General features: G+C 35.0%; 1 protein-coding gene and 1 pseudogene across 1 annotated transcript; both read right to left on the bottom strand.

Annotated features, from left to right (window-relative positions):
• Window positions 1-2,996: 2,996 nt before the first annotated feature.
• Window positions 2,997-4,611, bottom strand: LOC109076021 (annotated as a pseudogene).
• Window positions 4,612-17,462: 12,851 nt separating this feature from the next.
• On the bottom strand, window positions 17,463-24,935 carry LOC109064377 (doublesex- and mab-3-related transcription factor B1-like). Its single transcript, XM_042767170.1, has 4 exons — window positions 24,251-24,935; window positions 21,995-22,233; window positions 20,588-20,720; window positions 17,463-17,968 (listed from the first exon to the last, which is right to left on the bottom strand). Exons 1-4 carry the CDS (start codon window positions 24,732-24,734, stop codon window positions 17,886-17,888), a joined length of 939 nt encoding a protein of 312 aa, XP_042623104.1. The 5' UTR covers window positions 24,735-24,935; the 3' UTR covers window positions 17,463-17,885.
• Between the last annotated feature and the right edge of the window lie 977 nt (window positions 24,936-25,912).

The raw sequence follows: 25,912 nt of genomic DNA, 5'->3' as shown, positions 1-25,912 counted from the left end.
GTGGTAATGTCTGCACATGAATGTTTGACTTCTCAAGAAGACAGAGCAACTCTTTTATCAGAACTTATTCGACTGGAAAGTACTTCAGGTGGACAAAACGGTTAGTGCATCAATTTTATGTCTGTTAGCATATATGAAATATGAAATGTTATTATAATTAAGTGAAAACTCATGTGAACATTATCTAATTAATCACTTTAGTCCTATCAAATATAAGTAATGCATTAGAAATTCTCGAGACACAGGCTACTACTTAGGGCTGCACAATTAAATGAATTTCTAATCGCAATTACAATTATTGATGCCACAATTACATAATCATTCAAAGCGGCAAATAATCGTTCAAAGTCCACTTATGTTTTTCTGCGTGCTAAAGATGCATTTTTTTCCTACATGTTATCTTAAGGGATTTTCCCATTATTTAAATTTTATTTTTAGTATAACATTATAATACCATTCATATTTTTACTTTTTTATAATTGAAAGAAGAAACCATAACAATGTATAGTTGACATTTGAGGCTTAATACTATAGAAAAGCACTAAAAGTTTTTCAGTTAGAGTGTTTTCAGCTTGTTTAATGTCATATAAATATACGGCATGCAGTTGCATCAAACAATGGTATAAACATCATTCAGTGTAAATTGTGATAATCGTAATTAATAATTGCAATTACAATTTCAAGGGAATAATCAACAATTATGATTTCTGTAGTAATTGTGTATAATTGTGCAGCCCAACTACTACTTTTTGTATTTTCATTAAAAAACAATATATAAGTCTTATTAATTTACTTTCATCTCTTTTGTCAGCCACAGACTCAACAGGAATCCCTAAAGACTACTCCGCCTGGCCCATTGTGCTCGGCGCTTTGACAGCAGTGCTTTCTGTCGGCCTCCTCATAGCACTGGCTGTGAGGTACCGTTTCTTCCGATGGTGCCTGACCAGAAACAGTCACGCTTTATTACTGGAGGGAGAAACGGCCAGTCAGTTCGGCCAAGCTGGAGATCAGGAGGGAGAGATTCCAGTGCGTGGCATGAGGGGTAGAATGATCAGGAGTGGAGAAAGTTCAGATGATGATGATGGCTTCATCGAGGACAACTACATCCAGGCAACTGAGAGAGAGGAAGACAAGGAAGAGGAAATCCAACAGGAAGATGCTGAGTACAGTGATGATGAACTGGTCATTCCATATGTGGACTGATTTTCCCCATGCACTGTATGTCTGCACTATGAATATAAAATTTGGATTCACTATGACATTTTTATTTCTAATATATAATGTTCTTCAAAACTTGAAGAGAAAGTCATCAAAGAATCCTCCACATTTATGCAGTCTAGCAGTTAACAAACATTAAGTTCAATCAGCAGCATTTGCGGCATAATGCCAATTACCACAAAACTGTATATCGCCTCTTTCTTCCTTTTCTTAAAGGCGTTTCTATATGACGTTGCTAAAAAGAACATTATTTTGTGTACTTGGTGTAATGCTGCAATGTATTTATGCATTTTAAGGTTAAATTTTCCACATAATGTACATTATTGTTTCTACTCTATGCCCCGCCTTTCTGAAACACATCGATTTTTACAAAGCTCATCGTTCTGAAAAGCGAGGTGTATGCTGATTGGTCAGCTATCCAGTACGTTGTGATCAGCCGTATACCCCAAGCGTGTGACAGAAATGTTACGCCCCTTAACATACTGTGTTGCTGAGTACCTGGTGCGACAAGACAAAACCAATACAACCCATCATAAACGAGCCATTTGTAGCATCCAGTGGGGACATAATTACTTATCATAATGACATATACTGTCTTTTTACGCGTTGCATTGCATATCCTGCTGCATAAACATAAATCCATGTCTGCATTCATGATAGGAGAAATGACAAACAACAAGCGCTACTCTACACAGCTCCAAACTCGCCTTTGAATCATCAGTGGCAAATTCTTTAAATATGTAAACGTACTTACAGGCTGTGAGTCAGAAGCGCCAGACTCAAAGCGCCAGACTAGGCATTGTAGGCTACTCTTCCAGGAAATAGTCCTCGTCTTCTGTAAAATGCGCTGCACACATCTGAATATTTGGGTTGAATTGTTGTAAATACAACTTAAACACTGATTTCTAGTTGTGTCCTCCTTTAGAAGGCCAAACAAAGTAGTTTGGCTTTCACAACAAAACACACAGCGTCTCCACGACATGGCGGCAGCAACAATACTACAGCGAGAAAGTTACGCCTTCTTTCTTTACGTGAACATTTGGGCGGCATTATGCAAATCTTCCCACATTGTGATGTAGTCATGGGTTCGTGTTAGAACGAGCCGTTTTAGGGTGGTGTGGTTGACACTTAACTTTTATAAAGAATATCTCTTTGGATTTGAGACAACTTTACAGATCTTCTTTTTGTACAAAGAGCTTGTAATACTCCAAAGAAAAAGGAAAAAATTTAAATCGCATCATATGACCTCTTTAAAAGAAAGAAAGAAACAAAAAACATCTGGGTTACAAAAGCACTTAAAATGGAAGTGAATAGGACAAATCCATAAATGTTAAAATACTAGATCAAATCAAGTTAACATGATTTTTAGTGTGAAAATAAAAAACAAAAAACAAATCGTTCTGCATACGCCCCACTGATGATTAGATTTAGCGTAATTCTTTATTAAATTTTTTTTTGCTCTGCCTGAAACCCTAAAATTACTGCAAAAACTATTGTTTAAACAGCTTTCCAGTGAGGTTTTAACAGAAGAATGAAAATAAACTTGTAATTTTACAAAAACACTTAATATATCATCTTTTAAAACCTCCAAAAATGGGCTCAATTCACTTCCATTGTACGTATCTCATTGTAACCTCAATTGTTTTAAATAAATTATGTTTTTGCTAATAAACATCATGCCACAAATGCTGATGATTAAGGTGAGGTTTCCTCTAATAATTTTTTTGCATGCATATCTTTACAGTTTGCACAACAGCTCGACATCTCAATCTTATGAAAATTAATCCACCCATAATAATTGTTAACCATGCAATCTTTATGATATGTAGCCTGTACTTGCCTGTTCTTCTTATTTGCAAGTGTGGCTTTTTCTTTGAATATCTTTCTAAATGTTTAAAAGCCTGTCTACAAAAAAAAAAAGTAACTTGCAATGGAAGAATGGAGAATAATAATAAAAAAAATGCCACACTTAATTGTACATTTACTTCACTGCTTAGCATACAATTAGCATGACATTTATTTAGTTTAGGTGAATTAATACAATTATGAAGAGCTTGTGCCAGTTTACTACATTAGACATATACCACTTATATTTAATGCAGCTGCATAAACTCTACCATAGATTTATTCTGCAAAGTGTGCATACTTAACATATTGGTCATTCAACAAATATGAGCCTCTTGGTTTAATAACTATTCTGGAATGTGTATAGAAATAGAAAAAGGCTAACTTTAGAATAGCATCCTAGCATGGTATGCTTACCTTTTTGCCACATAAACAGTAGGCCAGTGTGCTAGAAGTTTCTGTTCATTCATCAGATGAAAATGCATGATGATGTCGAACGCATTGCATTCTGGGATATAGTATTCAAAGGTGTGAACTTTGTTATACATGGCACATTTTGGCAAACCCAGGTATTCAATTCAGGATTAATTTCCATACAGATATGGAATATTACTTGATCATTTTGACTTCCAACCAAGTTCTATTGCCTGGTGCTCATAAGACGACACATAAAACAAGAAATGACAAAGCAAGCATTTGATTTGGAGGCGTTTGATTGTCAATAAAGATGTATCCTAGCCAAACTGCAGGTGTAACCAGTGTAAATTAACACAAAAGAAGCTCATTTATTGTGCTTTACACATCAGTATGTGCAAATATGTCTTCTTATCATGTAGGAACCAGAGCTAGATGGAATCCTCGATTCTTCTCTCATAACAAATTCGACTGACTGGAAGTTGAATCCCTCCATGGTCGGTTCCTTTGCCCCCTCACTGTATACACTCTCACCCTTAGTTGTCTTCACCTTCTTATGTTTCTCCTTCCCTGAACATAAACCATCACTCCATATGCCATCACACCTAGCACTACAGCGCCCCCACTGGCAAGGAGGGTCACACCAGAATGCAGCATGTCCAGCTGAGTGAGACTGAGCAGCATAGTCCCACACACCACCAGTGCCAAACCAGTGAAGAGCAACAGCACGGGATCCGCTGTTCCTCCACTGCGCAGCTGCTCAATGCATCTGCGGCTGTGTATGCAGCCCATGTCTTGAACAGCAGAGCTGAGAAGCTGCTTCATGAGACCACCACTGCCAGGAGACAGAGAGTAGAACCTACACCCAAGCGCCACAGCACCGAGGGCCCTGGGGTAGAGGAGGCTGTTGCGAGGAGCCCCACGCCGGCCGAGCCCAGGCTCAGAACCATGGCCACTGAAAAGCAAAAGCACAGGAGAGACACATGCGGCTCGTTGAACCACCACAGCTGCACCTGCTCCTCCACGGCATGGCACTGAAGCCATAAAGGGTCCGCTTGCAGATGAAGGGGAGCTCCAGGACTCATCACACTCAGGGGGAGAAGCTCCATCTCAAGGGTCTCTCAGATGCTGCACTTGTCTGGTGGTGCGTTACAAATTGTAAAACTATAATAATTATAATTAACACTTTATAATAAGTTTCAATGCATTAACATAAGTTATGGTGACATCTAAATTAACTGGTTTTATTCAAATAAAAAAAAGTATATATATATATATATATATATATATATATATATATATATATATATATATATATATATATATATATATATACATATATATAGCATCACTATATCAACCTAAATTAATTTATATCAGCAAAACTAATTCTTATGGGTTAAATCGTATAAAATTGCTCTTTAAGGAAACAGTTGCAGGTCAGGTTACATTTTTAAAGTGCAGGCATGATGAACTAACAATGAGCAACATGTTTACAAGATTTATGAATCTAGAATAATGTTAATTTACAGTATAAGTGTATTTCAATCATTACAACTCTCTTAAGATTTTATCATGGTGATTGATATGACAATGTTAATGTTTTTGGACTTGGTGGAATAGATCTGCTACGCTGCTGTTGGTTATTGCTGTAGTTGTAGATTATTGCTGCTGCCGCAAGCAAGTACAGGAACTTAATACTGCCAATGCATATGGCGATATGGTGCCATGAGTATTTAAGACATACTGCTGCTGCGCAAATAGCATATAAAATAACCCGTAGCAGATCTATACAGGTGGAGCTGGGGAAGGTGGAGGGTTTCAGAGAAACTCTGAAAGCACGCTGCAGGAATGCTAGCCAGTGAAAGCTAGCCAGCCATATAAATGCAAGGCAGTAAGCTCATTGGCTGCATAAGCAGCATGAACCAATCAGCTTGTGCCAAGTCGTTTAACTCTCTGAATATCATCTGTTACGTTAACAACCCGACAGCATGCGCCATCTAGAGTTTCATGATTGAACTATATATTAATTCTTGTTTTCATTTATTATGTTTAGTTTAAATGTTAAGTATATATATATATATAACATATATATATATATATATATATATATATATATATATATATATATATATATAATTAATTTAACAAAAAATAACAAATGCTTTAAAGCTATTGTTCATTGTTCTTTCTTGTTTACTGCTTGCACATGCATCCCTCAAGCACACAATTTGAATGCTGCCATCTTTGCTTTATGGGCAGTCATTTATTGCCATGCTGCGGGTAGTCATTTATTTGAACCAGTCAACTGAGCATTAGATGCCATGTCTGATCACTCTATATTTGAAATCTTTACAGCAGACAGGGAAATTTCAAACAAAATACAAAACCAGTACAAGGAAAAAAAAAAACCAAAACAAACAAAACAAAACAAAAAAAAACACAAACAAAAAACAAACAATCAATAATATATATATATATATATATATATATAAAACCATAACACCCAAAACAAACCATACTTGGTTTTTTTACATGATTGTTACGAATACATGGAGCATGTTTGCAATGGAATACTCTGGAACTGAATAATCTGCAGTAGTGTGTATATTACCATACGCTTTATAAATCTCAAGTGAGTCAGTATGCATTACTACGTTTACATTTATTAAACAATAATATGTTACATTGTTGTCAAATGACTACTTTATGTTACATCATGTTTAATTTATAACAGGGGTTCCCAAACTGGGGGGCGCAAGAGAATGATTTTGATGATCTGTGTGCAAAAATGTTTGTAAGTAATATTCTTTTTTATTTATAACTGAAATTTGATTGCTAAAAAGATTCATAGCAATCCTAAATTATAAGAGAACTTAGGTGCAGTTCCTGCACGATCTTCACTAAATCACAAGCTTACGAAGTGACACTGTCAGTTCTTTATCTATCTTTAACATCTCAGTCTTTTTTTTCACTTTAGCAAAACATATCAATGCTAAATGAATGCTTTAGTGTGTGCAACCCAACCTTTATTAAACAACTTCACCTATTCACTTACATTTAGTTTATACTACTAAAACAGTTTTTCAACATAAAAGGGGAGATGATGAAATCCAATTAAAGCTTTATTGCAATCATTATATAAACCACAGAGATAATTGTAACGAATGCAGAGCTTCCTCACTTTTCATCAGTGCATGTTTACAATTCTTGATTCAGAATCAGACTTTAAAATCATGAAATTTCCACGAATGTGATCATTTGTCCTGGACAGCAGTCATTCGTTCCTGTGAAGAAGATGGTCCTGATTTAGAAAGCTTGATTCTAACAAACACACCTACCATCCTCAAACTCCTTTACACTGGCAGTAGAGCAGGACTGTTTACTGTTACATCTCTCTTTCTTTCTTTCTGTCTTTTTGTTTACCTGTCTCTCTCATGCTGTCTGACTGGACATTGGTGCCAAGCACTCGGGACGATAACATACTTTCCCGTTGTCTTCTCCTGTCACATTCCAGCAGGACAATAAAAGGTTTATCATTGTCTCCTTTGTGACACTAAACAGCATGTCCGTGAACACACACAAACGCTCACTCTCACACATGTGCTTGCCTAGCAGACAGAATGACTGACACAGAAAAGCAAGGACATCTTTCAAGGCATTGTGGGAAAGACAAAAGACCAACTGGAGGGACTTACAGAGGGACATCCCACCAAGTGAATCTCTGATGTCATGCTCGCAGCATAATGGGCATTTTGTGACTGTAAGGATGGTGTCATTCACATGACATACGTTTACTATGCTTCTGCAACAACAGAGCATAATTTCTCAGTGTTTATGTGCTGATTGTCCAGAACAGCATATGTGGCATGTTATTCTTTATAAACCTCCTTTGTACATGATCGTATATGAAATTGAATGATGTTTTATTAACAAGGTTCGGGAGGAGCACGTCAGATACTTAGCCTAATTAGCACAGGTGGAGCTCACTTAAGATAATCAACACTAGGGTATAAATACAGCTGACTTACCCCTATCCATTGATGGTTTATCAACATCCCCCCCTCCACCCCATCTCCTCCACTTAGAGTTCATTTTACACTTTTATGTAGGGGGGTACTCTAGGTTCGGGCCATTCCCTAGCTCGGGGCCCTTCCCCGGACAGCACGCCAAATATGCATTATAAATACTTCAGCTAATTATATGGAAGTGTGAACTCGTGAATATAGAGTAAGATTAATGAATACCAACTCATGTCAGAAGTTGACAGTCATAGTTAATCCACAATTATTTTGCACATTACAACAGGACAGGAAATGATTTCATGAATGAATGAGCAATTGTTTTTGTTTTCTTGGACTATACAGACATGTTATTCCGCATAAACTGGCTCATGATGTTTGTCACCACGATTCAGTTTTGCTAAAGTTGAGTATTTATATAACTTAAAGAAAGTGTAGGGTTTGGTCAGGTTTTCAGAATTTTCAAAAATTTCATAAAACTATAAACGTAATTTTTGTCAAACTTTTAATAAATTGATTTTAAAGTGTATAAGTTTCATGATTTTAATTAATTAAACTAGCTTTTTGATTAATACAATTTATTTTAACCATTAATATGGAGACGGAATTTGGGAAAAAATAAAAAAGAATTTCGGATTTCATAGGGCCCTACATTTGGAATCATCCATGAAAAAATCTCTAGTATTTGTAGATAGCCTATAGACTATTAACAGCAAGTCAAGAGCGAGTGAGTACACTGGTCCACTTAAACTGGTACTGGCATTCTATATTATTTTTCTATTCTATCTACTTGTTTTCTTTTTATTTATTATAAAAAAAAAAAAAAACATGTACTGCCTTAGACTAAACAAGCACTTACATATTATTGCTCTTTTGTTGATTTTGATTGCTTCTATTGTCATCATTTTTAGTCGCTTTGGATAAAGGTGTCTGCTAAATGACTAAATGTAAACGTATATACACACATAAACAGTGTTAGTGTGTTCCCTACATTATGATGTGCTCCAAATATGTGTGTGCATGTGTGTGTGTGTGTGTATTTTGAATGACAGTGTATATGTGTATGGGTGCTGTCTGACTGGGCCGATTCTGATCGTAGTGGTGGGCCGTTTGGACCAAAAAATTCCAAGGCAGATTTTTTTTGTCCCAGTCCAGCACTGATCCAAATCACATTGGACAGTGCTCTAGTCACCTGCTACACATCACCCTTATAGCATAAGCACTGCCAACTGTTGCCGGGTTCTCAGAATCATGGACCTTGTCTTATAAGTCTCTGAGGTGGTTCACTTCTGCACATACAGTCGTGGCCAAAAGTTTTGAGAATTACATAAATATTAGTTTTCAAAAAGTTTGCTGCTAAACTGCTTTTAGATCTTTGTTTCAGTTGTTCCTGTGATGTACTGAAATATAATTACAAGCACTTCATACGTTCAAAGGCTTATTTTTCAGGACCTCTGCAATTCGACTGGGCAATGCTCTCAATTGTTTTATGATCAAGGCATCACATGACTTGTTTTATGATCAAGGCATCACATGACTTCAACTTCTGGGGGTCCAAATCCCTGACTGATAGCAACCCCCAGTCTTTCATAATAACTTCTTGGAGTTTGTCAGAATTAGTGGGTTTTTTTTTGTTTTTTTCTTCCACCCGCCTCTTAAGGATTGACCACAAGTTCTCAATGGGATTAAGATCTGGGGATTTTCCAAGGCCATGGACCCCAAAATTTCAACATTCTGGTCCCCGAGCCACTTAGTTATCACTTTTGCCTTATGGCACGGTGCTCCATCGTGCTGGAAAATGCATTGTTCTTTCACCAAACTGTGTTGGGTTTGTTGGAAGAAGTTGCTGTTGGAGGGTGTTTTGGTACCATTCTTTATTCATGGGCTGTGTTTTTGGGCAGAATTGTGAGTGAGCCCACTCCCTTGGATGAGAAGCAACCCCACACATGAATGGTGTCAGGATGCTTTACTGTTGGCATGACACAGGACTTATGGTAGCGCTCATCTTTTTTTCCCTTCTCCAAGCCTTTTTCCAGATGCCCCAAACACATCGGAAAGGGGCTTCATCGGAGAATATGACTTTGCCCCAGTCCTCAGCAGGCCATTCACTATACTTTCTGCAGAAGATCAATCTGTCCCTGATGTTTTTTTTTTTTGGGCAGAGAAGTGGCTTCTTTGCTGCCCTTCTTTGACACCAGGCATCTTCCAAAAGTCTTCGCCTCACTGTGCGTGCAGATGCGCTCACACCTGCCTGCTGCCATTCCTGAGCAAGCTCTGCACTGGTCCGATCCCGCAGCTGAATCCTCTTTAGGAGACGATCCTGGGGCTTGCTGGACTTTCTTGGACGCCCTGAAGCCTTCTTTACAAGAATTGAACCTCTTTCCTTGAAGTTCTTGATGAACCTATAAATTGTTGATTTAGGTGCAATGTATCTTAGTAGCCACCAGATCCTTGCCTGTGAAGCCATTTTTTATGCAACGCAATGATGGCTGCACGTGTTTCTTTGCAGGTCACCATGGTTAACAATGGAAGAACAATAATTTCAAGCATCACCCTCCTTTTAACATGTCAAGTCTGCCATTCTAACCCAATCAGCCTGACATAATGATCTCCAGCCTTGTGCTCGTCAACATTCTGACCTGAGTTAACAAGATGATTACTGAAATGATCTCAGCAGGTCCTTTAATGACAGCAATGAAATGCAGTGGAAAGGTTTTTTTGGATTAAGTTAATTTTCATGGCAAACAAGGACTATGCAATTCATCTGATCACTCTTCATAACATTCTGGAGTATATGCAAATTGCTATTATAAAAACTTAAGCAGCAACTTTTCCAATTTCCAATATTTATGTAATTCTCAAAACTTTTGGCCACGACTGTACAGTAAATATAAAGGCTTTTGTGATATTTCCATGTGTCCATGATAACATCATTAAATGTCCCGCACAGTGTGCACAATGTTAATTAAAAGCTGTTAATTAAAAGTGCACAATGTTAATGTTAAAGGAAACAGTAATAATGACCTTTTATTTGTTTGCTGTCACACGACTCTTCTTCCACATTAAGCCATTGTGATCCAGCAGCTCAAACAGCATCATTCACAGAAATAAACAGTAGACCAGGGATTTTTCAAAGGATTTATGCTGCACTTTAACATGCTTTAATAAAAATGTATTGTGTATTTATATGCAACATTCAGATTAATGAATAAAAATGTGAGTTACTTAACTGTTCTTTAATTGCTGTTCAATTAACTTTCTCAAGCAGCAGCATGTAGAGGGAAAGCGTCATGCACAACAAGGAAGAGAGAAGACCAGTATTAGATATTTCTAATACTCGTCGTTCGTCGTTGCACAAGAATTACAGAGTACAACAGCACTACTGTATTCCACTTTATGACTTTATATCAGCAGTATAGAACGCTCAGGCAAAGATAAACATGAACATACTGCAGCTCAACTTGTCCATTATGACGACATTGGAATGTTACCCAGTTTATTTTTGTTCAGAGCAACCAAGAAGCTAAAATAGTTTCAATCACACGCATGTAAGGCGTCATTAATTGAACGACCTGCAAAGTATAGATTCGGTATTCAGTATGGAAATAACACAAATAATAAAAGTCATACCTTACACATACAAGACTTGTGCTGACTTTAAAGCTCCATTTAAATGTTTATAACTGGAGTTAAACAAACAAACAAACAAACAAACAAAGCAGCTAAATATAATAAAATCACATAAAACATTTCTCCATCTCCACTATTAGTGTGTTAAACGCATGCTATCGGATCACTTTAACACAAATAGCCTGCTAGTCAAAATTAACTTACTTCATTTATTTAATATACATTTTGTATGTGTATAACATATACACACAAATCACAATTACTTTGCTTACTTATTTGCATCACATTAGTTAAAATCATGTCAGTTTATTACTTTTTAAGCTAATTACATAAATATATCCAGTCTAAATATTTGGATCCAAACGCAAGAGGGCAGCAGAGCATCACTTACTGCCCTCATCACTGAAAACTGAAAGACCTCTTAACTCTAAAATCTTACAAACTATCTATCTATCTATCTATCTATCTATCTATCTATCTATCTATCTATCTATCTATCTATCTATCTACTGAATGTGGGTTCAGTTTCTTTATTCTCTTTTTTTTTTTTAAACTGAGAGAGCTATTGTAAGGAACAAGATGACAAACTTCACATTGTCCCGTAGTAGCAGCAGATCTAGTGTAATAAAAGAGGTGTTTTACTGATACAGTATTTCTGTTTTTACTCATAAAACCAGTAATGGCAAATTCAGCTCTTTCTTCCATTGTGTTATCAGTGTGTTTGTGTTCAGTTTGAGCACCTGTCTCACTCGTTCCACTCCAGCGTTATCACAGGTTTATCCACCTGCATCCGTACACCGCTCAATGCCATCTGTTCCCTGGACCGCTCAGTGTGCATCGGGAACTATGAGACCAGGTAAGTTCAGCTCTGTTAAAGAGACAAGGTGTTGTTCTTCTGCTTGATTGTGTCTCATAGTGAGCTTAAGACTGTGAGGCAGTGCTCTTATTTTGGCTCTTTATGCTCTTGTAAAACTCAAAGTACTTTTTGAGAAAATGGTCACTTTGCAAAAATGTCCACATCTAGAAATGTACAAATTGTATCTTGGTTAATCTTAATGCAAATTCAGTAAAAATGTCAAAATCTTTTAATCCTACATTTATAGGGGGTTTTCACACTTATTGGACACAAATAAATGCAGCCTCATTGAGCAAATAAGCTTTAAAAAAAAAAAAACATAAAAAATACTGACCCCTGAAATACTTTTGAATGTTAGTGTATTTATTATTTTTATTAAACATATTTAATTAATATTTGAAGTTGACTTTGACAGCAATAAAACATATCAAATTCCATCAGGTCCGTGCTGTCATGGCTTTTTTAGCAGGAATTACGTTGGATATTTGTAATAGCGTGAGTGTGTGTTGTTTTAGAGATGTATAAGGAGTTCCGGGAGGAAGCCTACAGTGTAGCTCTTCACCCCACTGGACTCTACATCCTGGTGGGATTCTCAGACAAACTCTGTCTCATGACTCTGCTCATCGATGACATCAGGACTTTCAAGAAGTTCACTGTATGCAGTTGCCATGAGGTGCGTCTCTGGATTGACTGTGGTGGTGAATTTTCCATACATATATCCCCAGTGTGCATTCAGCTAGTTATTCTGAAACACAAAAGGAGATATGTTGAATCATTTACTGGTTGCTCTTTTCATATGAAAATATTTGTCTCTGGCTGTCAACCCCAAAAATGACAAAAACAGATTAAAATTAAAGTTATGATAACAGAATTATAATTTGCAAACAGTGTCACCCTTTTCTGTCCAACTTGCAGTATCAGGATGAATCCCAGCAGAAGGTTTGGGAATTTGAGGAATACATAAAGCAGGAGGAAGAGGATGCAGATATGGAAATCCATGAGATCCTCATGAAATGCGAGCAAAATCTTAAAGAAGAAAAAAAGGCCAACACTAGGCTCAAAGTCAAGTAAGATACCACAACATAGCAGGTGAGTGACTATAATTAGTTTTTGAGTTCATCACTTCAAATACACTATGTATAAACAATGACAAATCAATTCAATTCAATTCACTGGGCTGAAGACCACGATTCAGAAGAGAGATGGGATCATACAGGACAAGGTGAGCACATATGAACCCTGTTCATGATGACACAAAGAAAGCAAGTCTTGTAAGTCCTCAGTATTCCTGTTCATTTTACGACATTTAGCTGTCTAAGCAGTTGTTGACAGATTTTAAATTATGAATTTCACACCCTACAGAGTCATAGAAACCTATTAACTTCAGGATGATGGAACTAAAGTTCAAAAATGCTAATTAAAAGGTTTCATTCCAGTAGCACTTGATTAAGGAAAAAATGTGCATTTGAAGTAAATATGGTCAATGAATTAATGTATTATGGATTGAAAATCAATCACAGAGCCTTAATTAGTTTGATTTATATGGGCAATAAAAATGATTTAGGATTGTTTGCATCCCATCTGTCAGAGTCTAGATCAGATACATGAACTCAGAGTCAGTATAATTAAGTTTCAGTACGTGAGAGTAAAATCTGTTCTGTCTCAACAGGAAGAAAGCATCTATGTGCTAAAAAAAGAAAAAAAAAAAAACTAAACAAAAAAAAAAACAGATGAAGTTAAGGACTTAATATATGAAAAAACAGATTGAGCCAAAAAACAAAAAAAGCCAAAAGATAAAAGAATTGTAAAAAATAAAGCTGAAGCAGCAGATGGTGGAGGTGCGACATATTTAACTGCATATGTTTCATGTGTCATCATGTTTTATTAAACCGTTTCAGCCTGAGCCACATCGTTTTGTGTATTACATTGCTGCATTGTCAAACTTAAAAAGTAACATTCATTAATAACAAAAACAAAAATAATTCATAATAAAAGAATGTGGCACAGAATACATAGTCACAGATGTTTGGACTCAAATTTCTGACGGCACACATTCACTGCAGAGGATCCATTGGTGAGCAAGTGATGGAATGCTACATTTGAAGTAAATATAGGTCAATAATTAAATGTATTATGGATGGAAAATCATAATCAGAATTCACAACAAAATCTCTTTTTTTGAACCAACTCCTTAAATAATAAGTAAAAAAAAAAATATCAATCAAAACAGCCTGACACTGAGAAAAATTACAAACATAATACATAATTATGCAATAATTGAGCATTGTCAAACTTAAAAAGTAACATTAAATAACAAAAAGAACAAAAAAATAAGAATGTGACAGAATACATAGTCCCAAAATATTTACGGGCCCCATCAAGCGGATCAGTTGTCCAGTGACAACTCATCTACATTTTGGAGCTTTTCTTTTTTTGGTGTGTAAATGTGTGACTGACCAGCTCACCAGGGACACGAAAGTGGCAGTGGACACAGATATCCAGAGGGAAAACCACAGACAGAGGGAGCACTATGAAAAGATTATCACGACACTGAAGAACCAGCTCACCAGGGACACAAACGTCTTTCAGGCCAACAATACAAAGCTCATGAAGGTGAGAGAAACAAAAAATAAGTGTGCAGTTAATGAAGAAATTAGAATCTTCAGTCTAAATCAGTAAAACTGACCTGGTAATTGAATATGTGCAGTGTAGTGAAGTGCAGTATACCACAGCTTATCACTTTCCTCTGGTTTAGTAGTTATGGTTTAAAGGGATAGTTCACCCAAAAATGAAAAAAGTGGGCCGTTATATATATATATATATATATATATATATATATATATATATATATATATATATATATATATATATATATATATATATATATATAAACCAAACAAACAAACAACAAACAAACAAACAAAAAAAAACATTACAACTCTTACTGATCCCAAACTTTTGAATGGTAATATATATATATACACACACACACACACACACACACACACACACACACACACACACACACACACACACATATATATATATATATACACACACTACCGGTCAAAAGTTTGGGATCAGAACGATTTTGAATGTTTCTTACTGGCGTTTCTTTTGCTCATCAAGGCTGCATTTATATGATTAAAAATACAAGAAAAAATTAAATACTGTGAAATATTATTATGATGTAAAATAAAGTTTTTCTATGTTAATATACATCAAAATCTAATTTATTCCTGTGATGCAAAGCTGAATTTTCAGCATCATTACTCCAGTCTTCAGTGTCACATGATCCTTCAGGAATAATTCTAATACGATGATCAGTGCTGGAAACTGTTGTGCTGCTTAATATTTTTTTGGAACCTGTGATTCTTTTTTTTTGGGGGGGGGGGGGGATTATTTGATGAATAAAAAGTTCAAAAGAAGAGCATTTATTTAAAATAGAAGATTTATATTGTTAGGAAAGATTTATATTTTGAATAAATGCTGTTCTTTTTAACTTTTTATTCATCAAAGAATCCTGAAAAAAAGTATTGCAGTTTCCAAAAAAAAAAAAAAAAAATAATATATTTGGCAGTACAGCTGTTGCCAACATTGGTAATTCTAATAATAAATCAGCATATTAGAAGGATTTCTGAAGGATCGTGTGACACTGAAGACTGGAGTAATGGCTGATGGAAATTCAGCTTTGCATCACAGAAATAGATGATATTTTAAAGGATATTAAAATAGAAAACATTATTTTATATTGTAATAACATTTTGGCAGATTACTGGGTTTTTTTTTTTCTGTATTTTTGATCAAATATATGCAGCCTTGATGAGCAGAAGAGACATTTATAAAAAAAAAAAAAAACATTATAAGTCTTACTGATCCCAAACTTTTGAACGGTAGTGTATATCTAATTTATACATACACACACACACACACACACACACACACACACACACACACACACACACACACACACACACACACACATCAATTTGCACACACACAAATACTAATGTTATTTGCACCTTGATTGTATCAGCTGATAGATATACGTGTAAAAAAAAATATTGCACTCATGGATAGCTTTAACGGCTTCTTTTGTTAGTAGTATTATTTTTTTGAAAAAAAAGTGGCTTGACTGTTTAACTACTTCACAGGGATATTTCACCCAAAAATTAAAACTGCTGTTTACTCACCTTCATGTTGTTCCTTCCATTCTTTCTTATTTTTGTGACACAAAATATTTTGTACAGTACAATTCACATTTAGTGTTTTTCATCATTTATAGTCATATTTATTGTTGTTCTTAGTCCAAATGCTAAGAGGAAATACAAGGATAAGAAGTTTGGCTTTGGAGGCAAGAAGAAGGGCAACAAATGGAACACTAAAGAAAGCCATGATGACATTTTTAGGATTCAAGGCCAAAATTGCTCATGGGAAAGGTAGGAAACATTTTGGCAAAGGAGGCAAGACGAATGTAAGTGTTTTATTTATTTATTTATTTTTTAAAATCAGTATTGTTTTATTCAGTTTTAAAGATGTCCCCTCACACGTATTCATCACTCTCTCTTATTTTATTTTTTTTTAATATAGAAACGGCCAGGGAAGGAGGCCAGGAGGAAAATGAAGGCACGCAAATGAGCTGTATCTTCCCATTAGTACCTCGCACTCAAATGGATTGTGCCATTAAAAAGACTTTTTTTTATCTCTATTTCATATTACTTGGGTGAAGTCATGGCTTGTTCTTTTTTCCTGACAAATACCTCTGTATTTTTCAAGACTTCTCCTTTGTGAGCAAATGTTTCAGAAGATTTGTTGTTTTTTTGGTAATGTACTGTATGTATTTAGCAGACCAATGTTAACACCACACAAAACCACTGAGGGTGGTGACTCTCTGATCACCAAAAATTTCCTCAGTTAATTAAATTAAACCAATTAGTTAATTAAAAGTTTTCAATAGATTTGCATAGATTTTTATGTCGTTTTTTTTTTTTTTTTGTAGAGACAGATTATAAAGCTAGTTTTCCCCCCTAGATGTCTGGGTCCAGCAAGCACACAGTGTTGTACTGAATCTGTCAGCAAATCAAATCTCTTTTCACAGTAATGTTTGTATTTGCTATGGGAATAAACATACTGCTTACATTTGTGCACAAATTTGGGTTTGGCACACACCGGATCTGAGTTTTACATTCAGCGCTGCTCTGTGCCAGAGGAGCACATTGATATTCATGAGACTGTAATTAGTTTATCTGCCCACTGGTCCTGGTTGTAGTATACTGACAGTGTCGTCTTGTGCTGTCTGGGTTCAGATAAGCAAATGAAGTGAGATGTTCATCCTGGGAATCTTAATGTCTCTTTACAAACAGGATCACAATTACACGGGGTGGGGGGGGGGGGGGGTGATGATAGGAAATACTGGTTTAAGAGTTGAGAGCTGCTTCAGTTAAGCTTCACAAAATCAAAAACACAATAAATCTTCAGAATTGAACAGTTTATTCATCAAACACTTATCCAGAATTAGAAAAGGAACATTCCAAATGTCACTTCTCTCCCAAAAGGCCTAAACAACAGGCATAAAGATTAACTGCTGTTAACTTTAACTTTCTAACCTGTCAAATGTAAAAACTGTGCAACAGCAAATGAAGACTGATATTATAATCGATGCAGTAATAAACTGATTGTAGTGTAAAAAGAAATGTCAAACAGTTGCCTTTACCGGAGCAGACAGCATTGATATCAGATTTATCTTCTAAAAAATCAAGAATAAAAAATTGTCACAGTAATGAACAAGTAGATGCTACAAGAAACAGAAGAAGAATATGGAAAAATATTTTTGAAAAGGAATCAACAAATGCATGTCTTGTACAAATGATGTGGTATCAGTCGACGTGAAACCAAAGATCTCATCTGTTCTCATCTGCGTTTCTTGAGGAAAGACTGTCAGCAGGTACAGCATCTGTTTGCTGGATACCACAAACTTGACTTTCTGTATTAAGCAAACAGAACTCAATGATCAATATGAAAAATCAGAGCAAAATTATTCACCTTTTTCAGACACTATGGTACCAAACAAATGAAAAATGAAAACCAACTGATTATATTAGAATATAGTTTATACACTTATAATATACACAAAAATTTTTAAAAAACCACAATACAATATATCACATAATATGCTATAACATCCAATCAATAACAACAAAAAAAAAAAGTATGTATTTTGAAGTAAAGTAACTGTTTTAAAATGTCTAGTTGAAGACTTTTAGATCACTTAAAGTTGAAGATCACTGTATTTTAGTAAAAGGTTTTAACTTATTTCAGATATTTATAATATATCACAAGGTTTTGCTAGGTATTTTTTACTGTTATTCTATCAACATAATAGATCATATAAAAACAGCTAAAATCACTGATTATAATATTTACCTTAGTTCAGTCCAATACACAAAGCAAACATGTCATACATAATGTCATCCGACTGAATTTACCTATTATGAATTTTATTTGTGATAAGTCAGTGGGAGTGTTTTTATTTCCAGGATTTCTGCAGGTTTTATGAAGGGCACAATTAAGACTGAATAAAGAAAATTTAAGGATCAAACTGAAGGGAACACAATATGTCAGTATGTCCTATAAATGTCTAGAGAGCAGAAAATGAGTTGTAGTAGCAACAGTTTGAAAATACAACTTTCTACACATCTCCATTACTATTTAATTCATTTTACAAAAAAAAAAAAAAAAAAAAAAAAAAAAATCCCATTTCCATTCCTCAATGACAGATGTTTGCTCTTGTTTAAAGCAAAAACTCACTTAATTTCATTCAGTTTTTCAGAAATTTAAGACTTAAACTATTTCATACGTTGGCCGTGAAGGGCAAAACAGATTACAATTCTGAAAACAAAATAACAAATTACAAACGCAAATGCAAATCTAAAAAACAAAATAACAATTCAGAAAACACAACAACAATTCAGAAAACATTATAAAAAGTCAGAACACACAATGACAAATCCGAAAACAAAATAACAAGTCAGAAATATGTATAGTTTGAGACAGCGCCATTGGTTTGGGATTACTCACCGCTGACTGGACGAGACATCTGTAGATCAACGTATACAGAAAGAACCAGCCAAAAACAGCCTGAGTAGAACGTTCGGAGATGGTCTTAAAATAGCTTGGTTTAAATGTATTATATGAATTGTGCTTACTATGGAATAAAACATAAAATGTCTAGTTAAGCTTTATCCAAATAACCTGCCTTATTGGCTTTTTGGCATCAGCACTTTGTCAGCTCCAGTGGTGCAAGTGATTAAGCATGTGTCCTAGACATTTTAATTTGATTGACCTGGGTTCGATCCCACCTTTTACCAAACTTTTTTTTATCCCTTTTCAAATTTTATATCACATCGTAAAGGCATTTATTTTCAATAAAAATTAAGGAAATAATCAAAAAGGAGAAAACAAAATATAAGGTAGGGTAGGGTTAGGGTAGGTGTAGGGAGGGATTTATTGTACCAATAAGGTGGCATCCATTTAATAATTTGAATTAAAATTATAATTTACACTCAACACATTATTATTGCATACTGTTTTATAATGTAATACAATACTGAAGAGCACATAATTGCCACTATTTGCAACAAGTAGTATACATAGCAGAACAATTTTAACATAGTGTAAATAGGAATTTGCACATAGTTTAAATAGCATATTGCTAAAAATACTGCTATTTTTACTTAGTGTAAATATAATCCATTGCTAATACTAGATTTGAAAAGGAAGAAAAAAAAAGTTCAGCAAAAGGTGGAATTGAACCCAGGTTGATCGCGTCAAAAAGCCAAGAATTTGCACTTAACCACCTGCACCACTAGAGCTGACAAACCATCAGTACCAAAATGCTAATAAGGCAGCTTATTTGGACAAAGTGTAAATAGACACTCTGTATGTTTTAAGCACAATTCATACAATACATTTAAAACGAGCTACTTTAAGACCATCTCCCAACATTCTACCAGGACTCTGCTGTTTTTCGACTGGTTCTTTCTGTATACGTTGATCTACAGATGTCTCGTCCAGTCAGCGGTGAGTAATCCCAAGCCAATGGCGCTGTCTCAAACTATACCTACCTCTTCTGGTTTGTCTGATTTGTCGTTGTGTTTTGTGACTTCTTGTTTTGTTTTCGGATTTATCGTTGTGTTTTCTGAATTGTTACTTTGTTTTTAAGATTTGCATTTGCGTTTGTAATTTGTTATTTTGTTTTCAGAATTGTAATCTGTTTTGCCCTTCACGGCAACCGTAATTTCATTATGCATTGCAAGCGAATGTTTTTTTTTTTTAATGTTTCTTGATTTAAGAATGTTTAGATATTTGTACTGGAAAACGACATAAATACTGAGGAAGATGCTTTTTTTTCTTTCTTCAGTGCATGCAACATTTAATGCCATGACTTTATGTTTTTAACACTTTCTGCTCTGATTTAAGGCCTTAATTTGTGAAAGGGTGAATTAAGGCTTTTTAAGACCAGTAGAAACCCTGTCCTTTCCCCTAGTTTTATCAGAATAATCAACAGTGTAAAGTACAAAAGTACAGTTTCAATCTTTAATACCTGGAACTCTTGCGACTTGAGGAGAAAACGCAGATCTTCCTGGCTCTCCCTCCATGTGACTGTGTGAATGGTGGGAATGCTCATCTCTCATCCCTGCGTATGGGGGGTACTGACTATAATGCGGAACATGGATCTCCAGAAACACAAGAACAGAAGAAACAGACTTAGTGTAAATACACCAGAAAAGGTTTTACTGAGAAAGTCTGGGAGAGAGCTAAACTTTGAAGGAACATTCATAAACATGACCTTCCTCTTGATTTACACTGTTCCCAAATTTTTTGATAACCTCTGACAAATCTAATGAGTTACTCATTAGACTGCCGTCTTTGCAGATTATGGAAAATGAAGTGATTAGAAAAAGAACATCAAAGAAGTTAAACTTGCTTTGGTGTTTCAAGCTTTCACATACAGTAAGTAGACTGCACAAGATAAAGAGAATAAGTAATAGACATATTTTCTCCTCATTTTTTTTCTCAAAAGTGAGAGCATCCCTAAGTATTGCTGTGACAGTTTTGAAGTTTCTTGACCAGAAGGTTTGGATGAAGAGATATTTGAAGGGTAACAAAGTGCAGCTTAGAAATGTCATTACCTTTTGATTCATTTTATTTTTTATTACATTAAATTTTGAGTTTCTGTATACATTGTATATTGTGTGCACAGCAACTACATGTTTGTAAATGACTTGGCTTTATTAAAATGTTTTACCTCAATTGGTGTAATTAATAGTAATCGATTTCGGAACAATTTACCACCAAATTTTGTTAAATACTATTACAATTTAAAATGTTTACATATTTTAAAATCTGATTTATTCCTGTGATTGCAAAGCTGAATTTTCAGCAGAAACATCAAGATTAATAGAAAGTTTGGGTTACACTTTATTTTAAGGTGTCCTTGTTAGTGTAATTATACATTTATGTACTGAGTAATATTAATTAACTACATGTACTTACTATATGGTTAGGGTTAGGATTAGGTTTGGCTTAGTTTGCATGGTTACTTACTAGGGCTTGGTTACTTGCATATAATTATGCATAATTAGTGTTTTATTATAGTAGTAAGTACATGTAACGTGTAACAAGGCCACCTTAAAATAAAGTGTTACCAAAGTTTGAAAGAATAGCATTTATTTGAAATAGGAACCTTTTGTAACCTTATAAATGTCTTTACTGTCACTGTTGATCAATATAATGCATCCTAGCTAAATAAAAGTATTAATTTCTTTTCTTTTTTTTCCTTTTTTTTATTTACTGACCCCAAACTTTTGATCATGTATGTATCAAAGACTTAAGTCACATACCAAATTTTGTACTAGCTCTCACATTGACTACAATGCTGTCTTTGTTGTACTAACATACTAGTTTGTCATGGATGCCATTAGAGAGCAATCATGCCTGTGAAACATACTTGCCATTCATGAGCCTCCAGTGGATGGGACAGTGCCCCTGGTGGAAAGGGAACAAATCCGACATGTTCCCTGAAGGCTCCTGGTACAGGTGGTCTCAGGGCCACCAGCATGGCCGGGAACATGTATCCGTCCGGGTAATGTTGGTACAGGGGAAGAGGCATTGCGAACATCTCTGCTGGATAAAATTGCCCTGGGACTGCCTCTCTAATTATGCACTCTCCAGGAAAAGATGGTGCATCTGTGGATGTATACAGTATTACACAATATTTTTAACTTTTTCTAATACCTGTAAAAAAATTTGTAACTCTTTCTAATACTTTTACATACTTAAAAAAAAAAAAAATTATAGAATGTTTAAAAGATAGCAGTTCATGTATTTATTACACTGTAAAAAATGTTTTGAAACTTAACAAAGATAATCTTGCTGCATTGTGGTCACATCTAAATTAATTACTTTTATGCGAACGAAAAACATTTGGTATGACCAGAGGAATTGAATTAGTTAGACTATACAGCCAATTGCATTTTTGATAAATTACAAAGTTTAAAATAGTCAATGCATGTTTTATTCAACATGCACTGAAATTGATTTATGTAATATATCGGTATATACAAATTAGAGGTCTATTGATATTGGAATCTATGATAACGTGTTTCAAGGAAGGCAATAAAACAGATTATTGTACTGACACTAAATTGACTCTGAACAGTCTAGACGAGTCGTCAGGAATTTGAATCCCATTTCCATGAAGGCTACATGTCACAGAGTAACACATTTGCATAATGCCCTCCTATGCTCTACATTGGCCTGCTGAGAACATCTTGACGCCGCCCAAAAACACATCATGTTACTGACATCTGGAGTTCGACGGATTCACAAAACTCTTGCTCTTGAAAGATGAGCTCAGTACCGTTTAGCTGGCTCCACTGAATCACAACCTGTAAGCATGATAAATAATATGTTTATATTTTCTACCAAGCCTTCAGAGCTTAGAGAGGCTGAATTAGAGAACTGCTTCGAAGGAATCATTTGAGAATCGCTGGAAAATGAGGTGATATTAAATGCATATTTTAAAAAAAATGAAAGCGTTTTTGATTCAAGATTCAAGATCAAGATTTTTCTTTGTCACATACATGGTTATATGGAGAGCATATGACCAGCAGTGAAATGTTGTGAAACCTATTGTGGGAGACTCCCAAAACAATATTAGGAACCTTAAAAATGGCATAATAGGGCCACTTTAAATCTTTCCTTCCTGAGACAAGTTTATTGTTTATTAAGTTTATTGTTGCCATGTTTTAAATATAGTTTATTGTTTAACTAAATTACTAGTAATATCCAGAAAATAATAATTTATTTCCATTTTATTTTTAATCATATACGAGCCCGAAATACACAGGTGTCCTGACATTTCATCCTACCCATCATTGTCCTACCAGCGCTTACTGCGCATGCGCACATCAATATTGCATCAGGCTGAACAACACATAATTGCTGCATTTGCATTACTGTAAGGGTTGGGGTAGGTGTACGTGTTAATAAAGCATAATCTGATGGGTAGCATTTTTTTTTCGCATTGTGCTACCTACTGTTTCAATTGGAGGTAGCAAAATCTGACAGGGTAGCACAAATCGTGAGAACGCCGGGACTCTTATTTTGAAATGTTTTTGCTTAACCACTTTCAAAGCAGCTTGATTATAATAAGGCCAACTTTGAGAGTAGGGAGATAAAATACAGACTCTTACAACCATCTACAGCATACTATATAAATACCATAAAGTAAAAATGAAGTAAACGTTGTCATAAGGTATTCATTGATTGCGAACTGTTGTGAAAACACGAGCCTGTGGAACGGCAACAGCCCTCGCATTATGTAATTAAGGTTAAATAAAGTAATTAAGGTAATTAAGGTAAATAAAAAGAAAGCTTATATATTTATTTTCAGTAATATTACAAAGTGAATTTAAATGCTCTTGAATTATTTAATTTTTTGTTAAATTTAGATTTTTCTGATCCCTTTTTAATAATAGTCTAATGACTTTGAGATTTATTAAGCTGTAATAAGAGTCCCTACAAAACATGAAAGGTATAACGTTACTAAGTTATATGGTTAATAATAAAGGTTGCCATCGAACCTAATGGAATACTGATTATAAAATAAGATTTAATATATATATATATATATATATATATATATATATATATATATATATATATATAGATAAAAGTGATTTAAAAAAAAAAGAGCACAAACCTCCAACAGTGCCACTCGGAGCGCTCGGTCCCGCCGGTGTCTTCGGATCACGATGAACCGCGCTCACGCTAACGGCGCCGCGCGTGTTGATAGGCGCCTGGAGCTCGATGTACGTTGTATCGTCAACGGGCGCATTAATAGTAATCTCCTTTATCGCGCTGGTGTCGGTGTCACCGTTAACCCGGTTGGTTGATTTATTGTTACCCGCGGAGACCGTTTTTCTACCGGATAGAGCGGTCTGCTCGGGACCAGGTGACTCGTTTCCCTGACCGGATCTGATCCGTCGTTGAGATGCGAGGATTCTCGTTCGCTCGTTTATGAGAGAGCACTTCCAGCACAAACACTGTTTGAACTGACATTGTCCAGAATGGCCTTTTAACTGGACGACGAAGCCGTGGTTCCGACACCTGGCGCACTTCGGGCTGCGCGCGGCTCTTTCTGCCGTTATTCGATTATTTGGTGCCGCTGCTAGAATATTTGCCATCGCACGAAAATCCACGAAATATCAGTATCAATAATAGTTTGAAATATCAAATTAATGTGTTACAGCTGAATAAATTTCGCGTGGGTCTGTCCGCCAAATTCTTGAAATTGGCAGTGCAATGAGTGCATGTTGCGAAAAAAAGAAAGAGAAAAAAAAGGTTCACGTGATACACCAGCAGCGTGAGAAAGCACTTTCTGGAGTTCCCCTAAAGCGGGAAATTCCCAAAGTTGTAACTATATGAAACAACGCTTTTTACATTATTATTATATTTTTTTTTTAACCACACGGAGAACATTAATGAGAATTTAATGTAGGGCTATTTTTTTATTTTTATTTATTAACGCCTTTAATTTTATGAATATAATATGATTGATTTCGGTTACAGTTTGACATGTAACCTATTTTTTTATTATTATTATTTTTTTAAATATCTGACCTAAAGACAATAAATAACAAATCGTTGTGTTTTTAAATACAAGAAGCTTAAACTGGCTGACAGAAGTTTGGAATAATAACGATGTCATAATGTTTTTGTAAGAAGACGCTTTTGCTCACCAAGTCTGCAATTATTTGATTAAAAAAAAAAAAACACTAAAAACAAATACTGTAAAATATCACTACAATTTAAGATAACTGTTCCTTTTCTTTATTTTATATTCTAAATTTGTTTTATCTCTCTCTCTCTCTCTCTCTCTCTCTCTCTCTCTCTCTCTCTCTCTATATATATATATATATACTCAGTTATTAATAAATTAATGATGGTTCTTGTTATTGAAAAAATTTAAAACATAATACTTCTTAATAAAACTGTGAAACATCATAATAAATAATCATTCAAAAAATAAAAAAAATCAAACAACATTAATTATAAAAAAAATATTTTTTAAAAATAAAAAAACTTCACTACTGCTGCTTATTAATCAATCTAACGCATCCTTGATGAATAAAAGTATTAATTTATTTTCCTTTGATCATTCTCCAAAGCTTTGAATGGTAGCTTATCACCATTTAAAAATATTAAAGGGATAGTTCACCCAAAAATGAAAATTCTGTCATCATTTACTCACCCTCGTGTCGTTCCAAACCTGTATGAGTTTCTTTCTTATGTTAACCATAATAGAAGATATTTTGAAGATTGCTGGTAATCAAACAGTTGGTGATTCCCATTGACTTCCATA

Source organism: Cyprinus carpio, chromosome A2 (assembly GCF_018340385.1).
Source record: "Cyprinus carpio isolate SPL01 chromosome A2, ASM1834038v1, whole genome shotgun sequence".
Taxonomy (NCBI): Eukaryota; Metazoa; Chordata; class Actinopteri; order Cypriniformes; family Cyprinidae; genus Cyprinus; species Cyprinus carpio.
The sequence above is the reverse complement of the archived record's forward strand: the minus strand, read 5'-3'. Positions and strand labels throughout refer to the sequence as shown.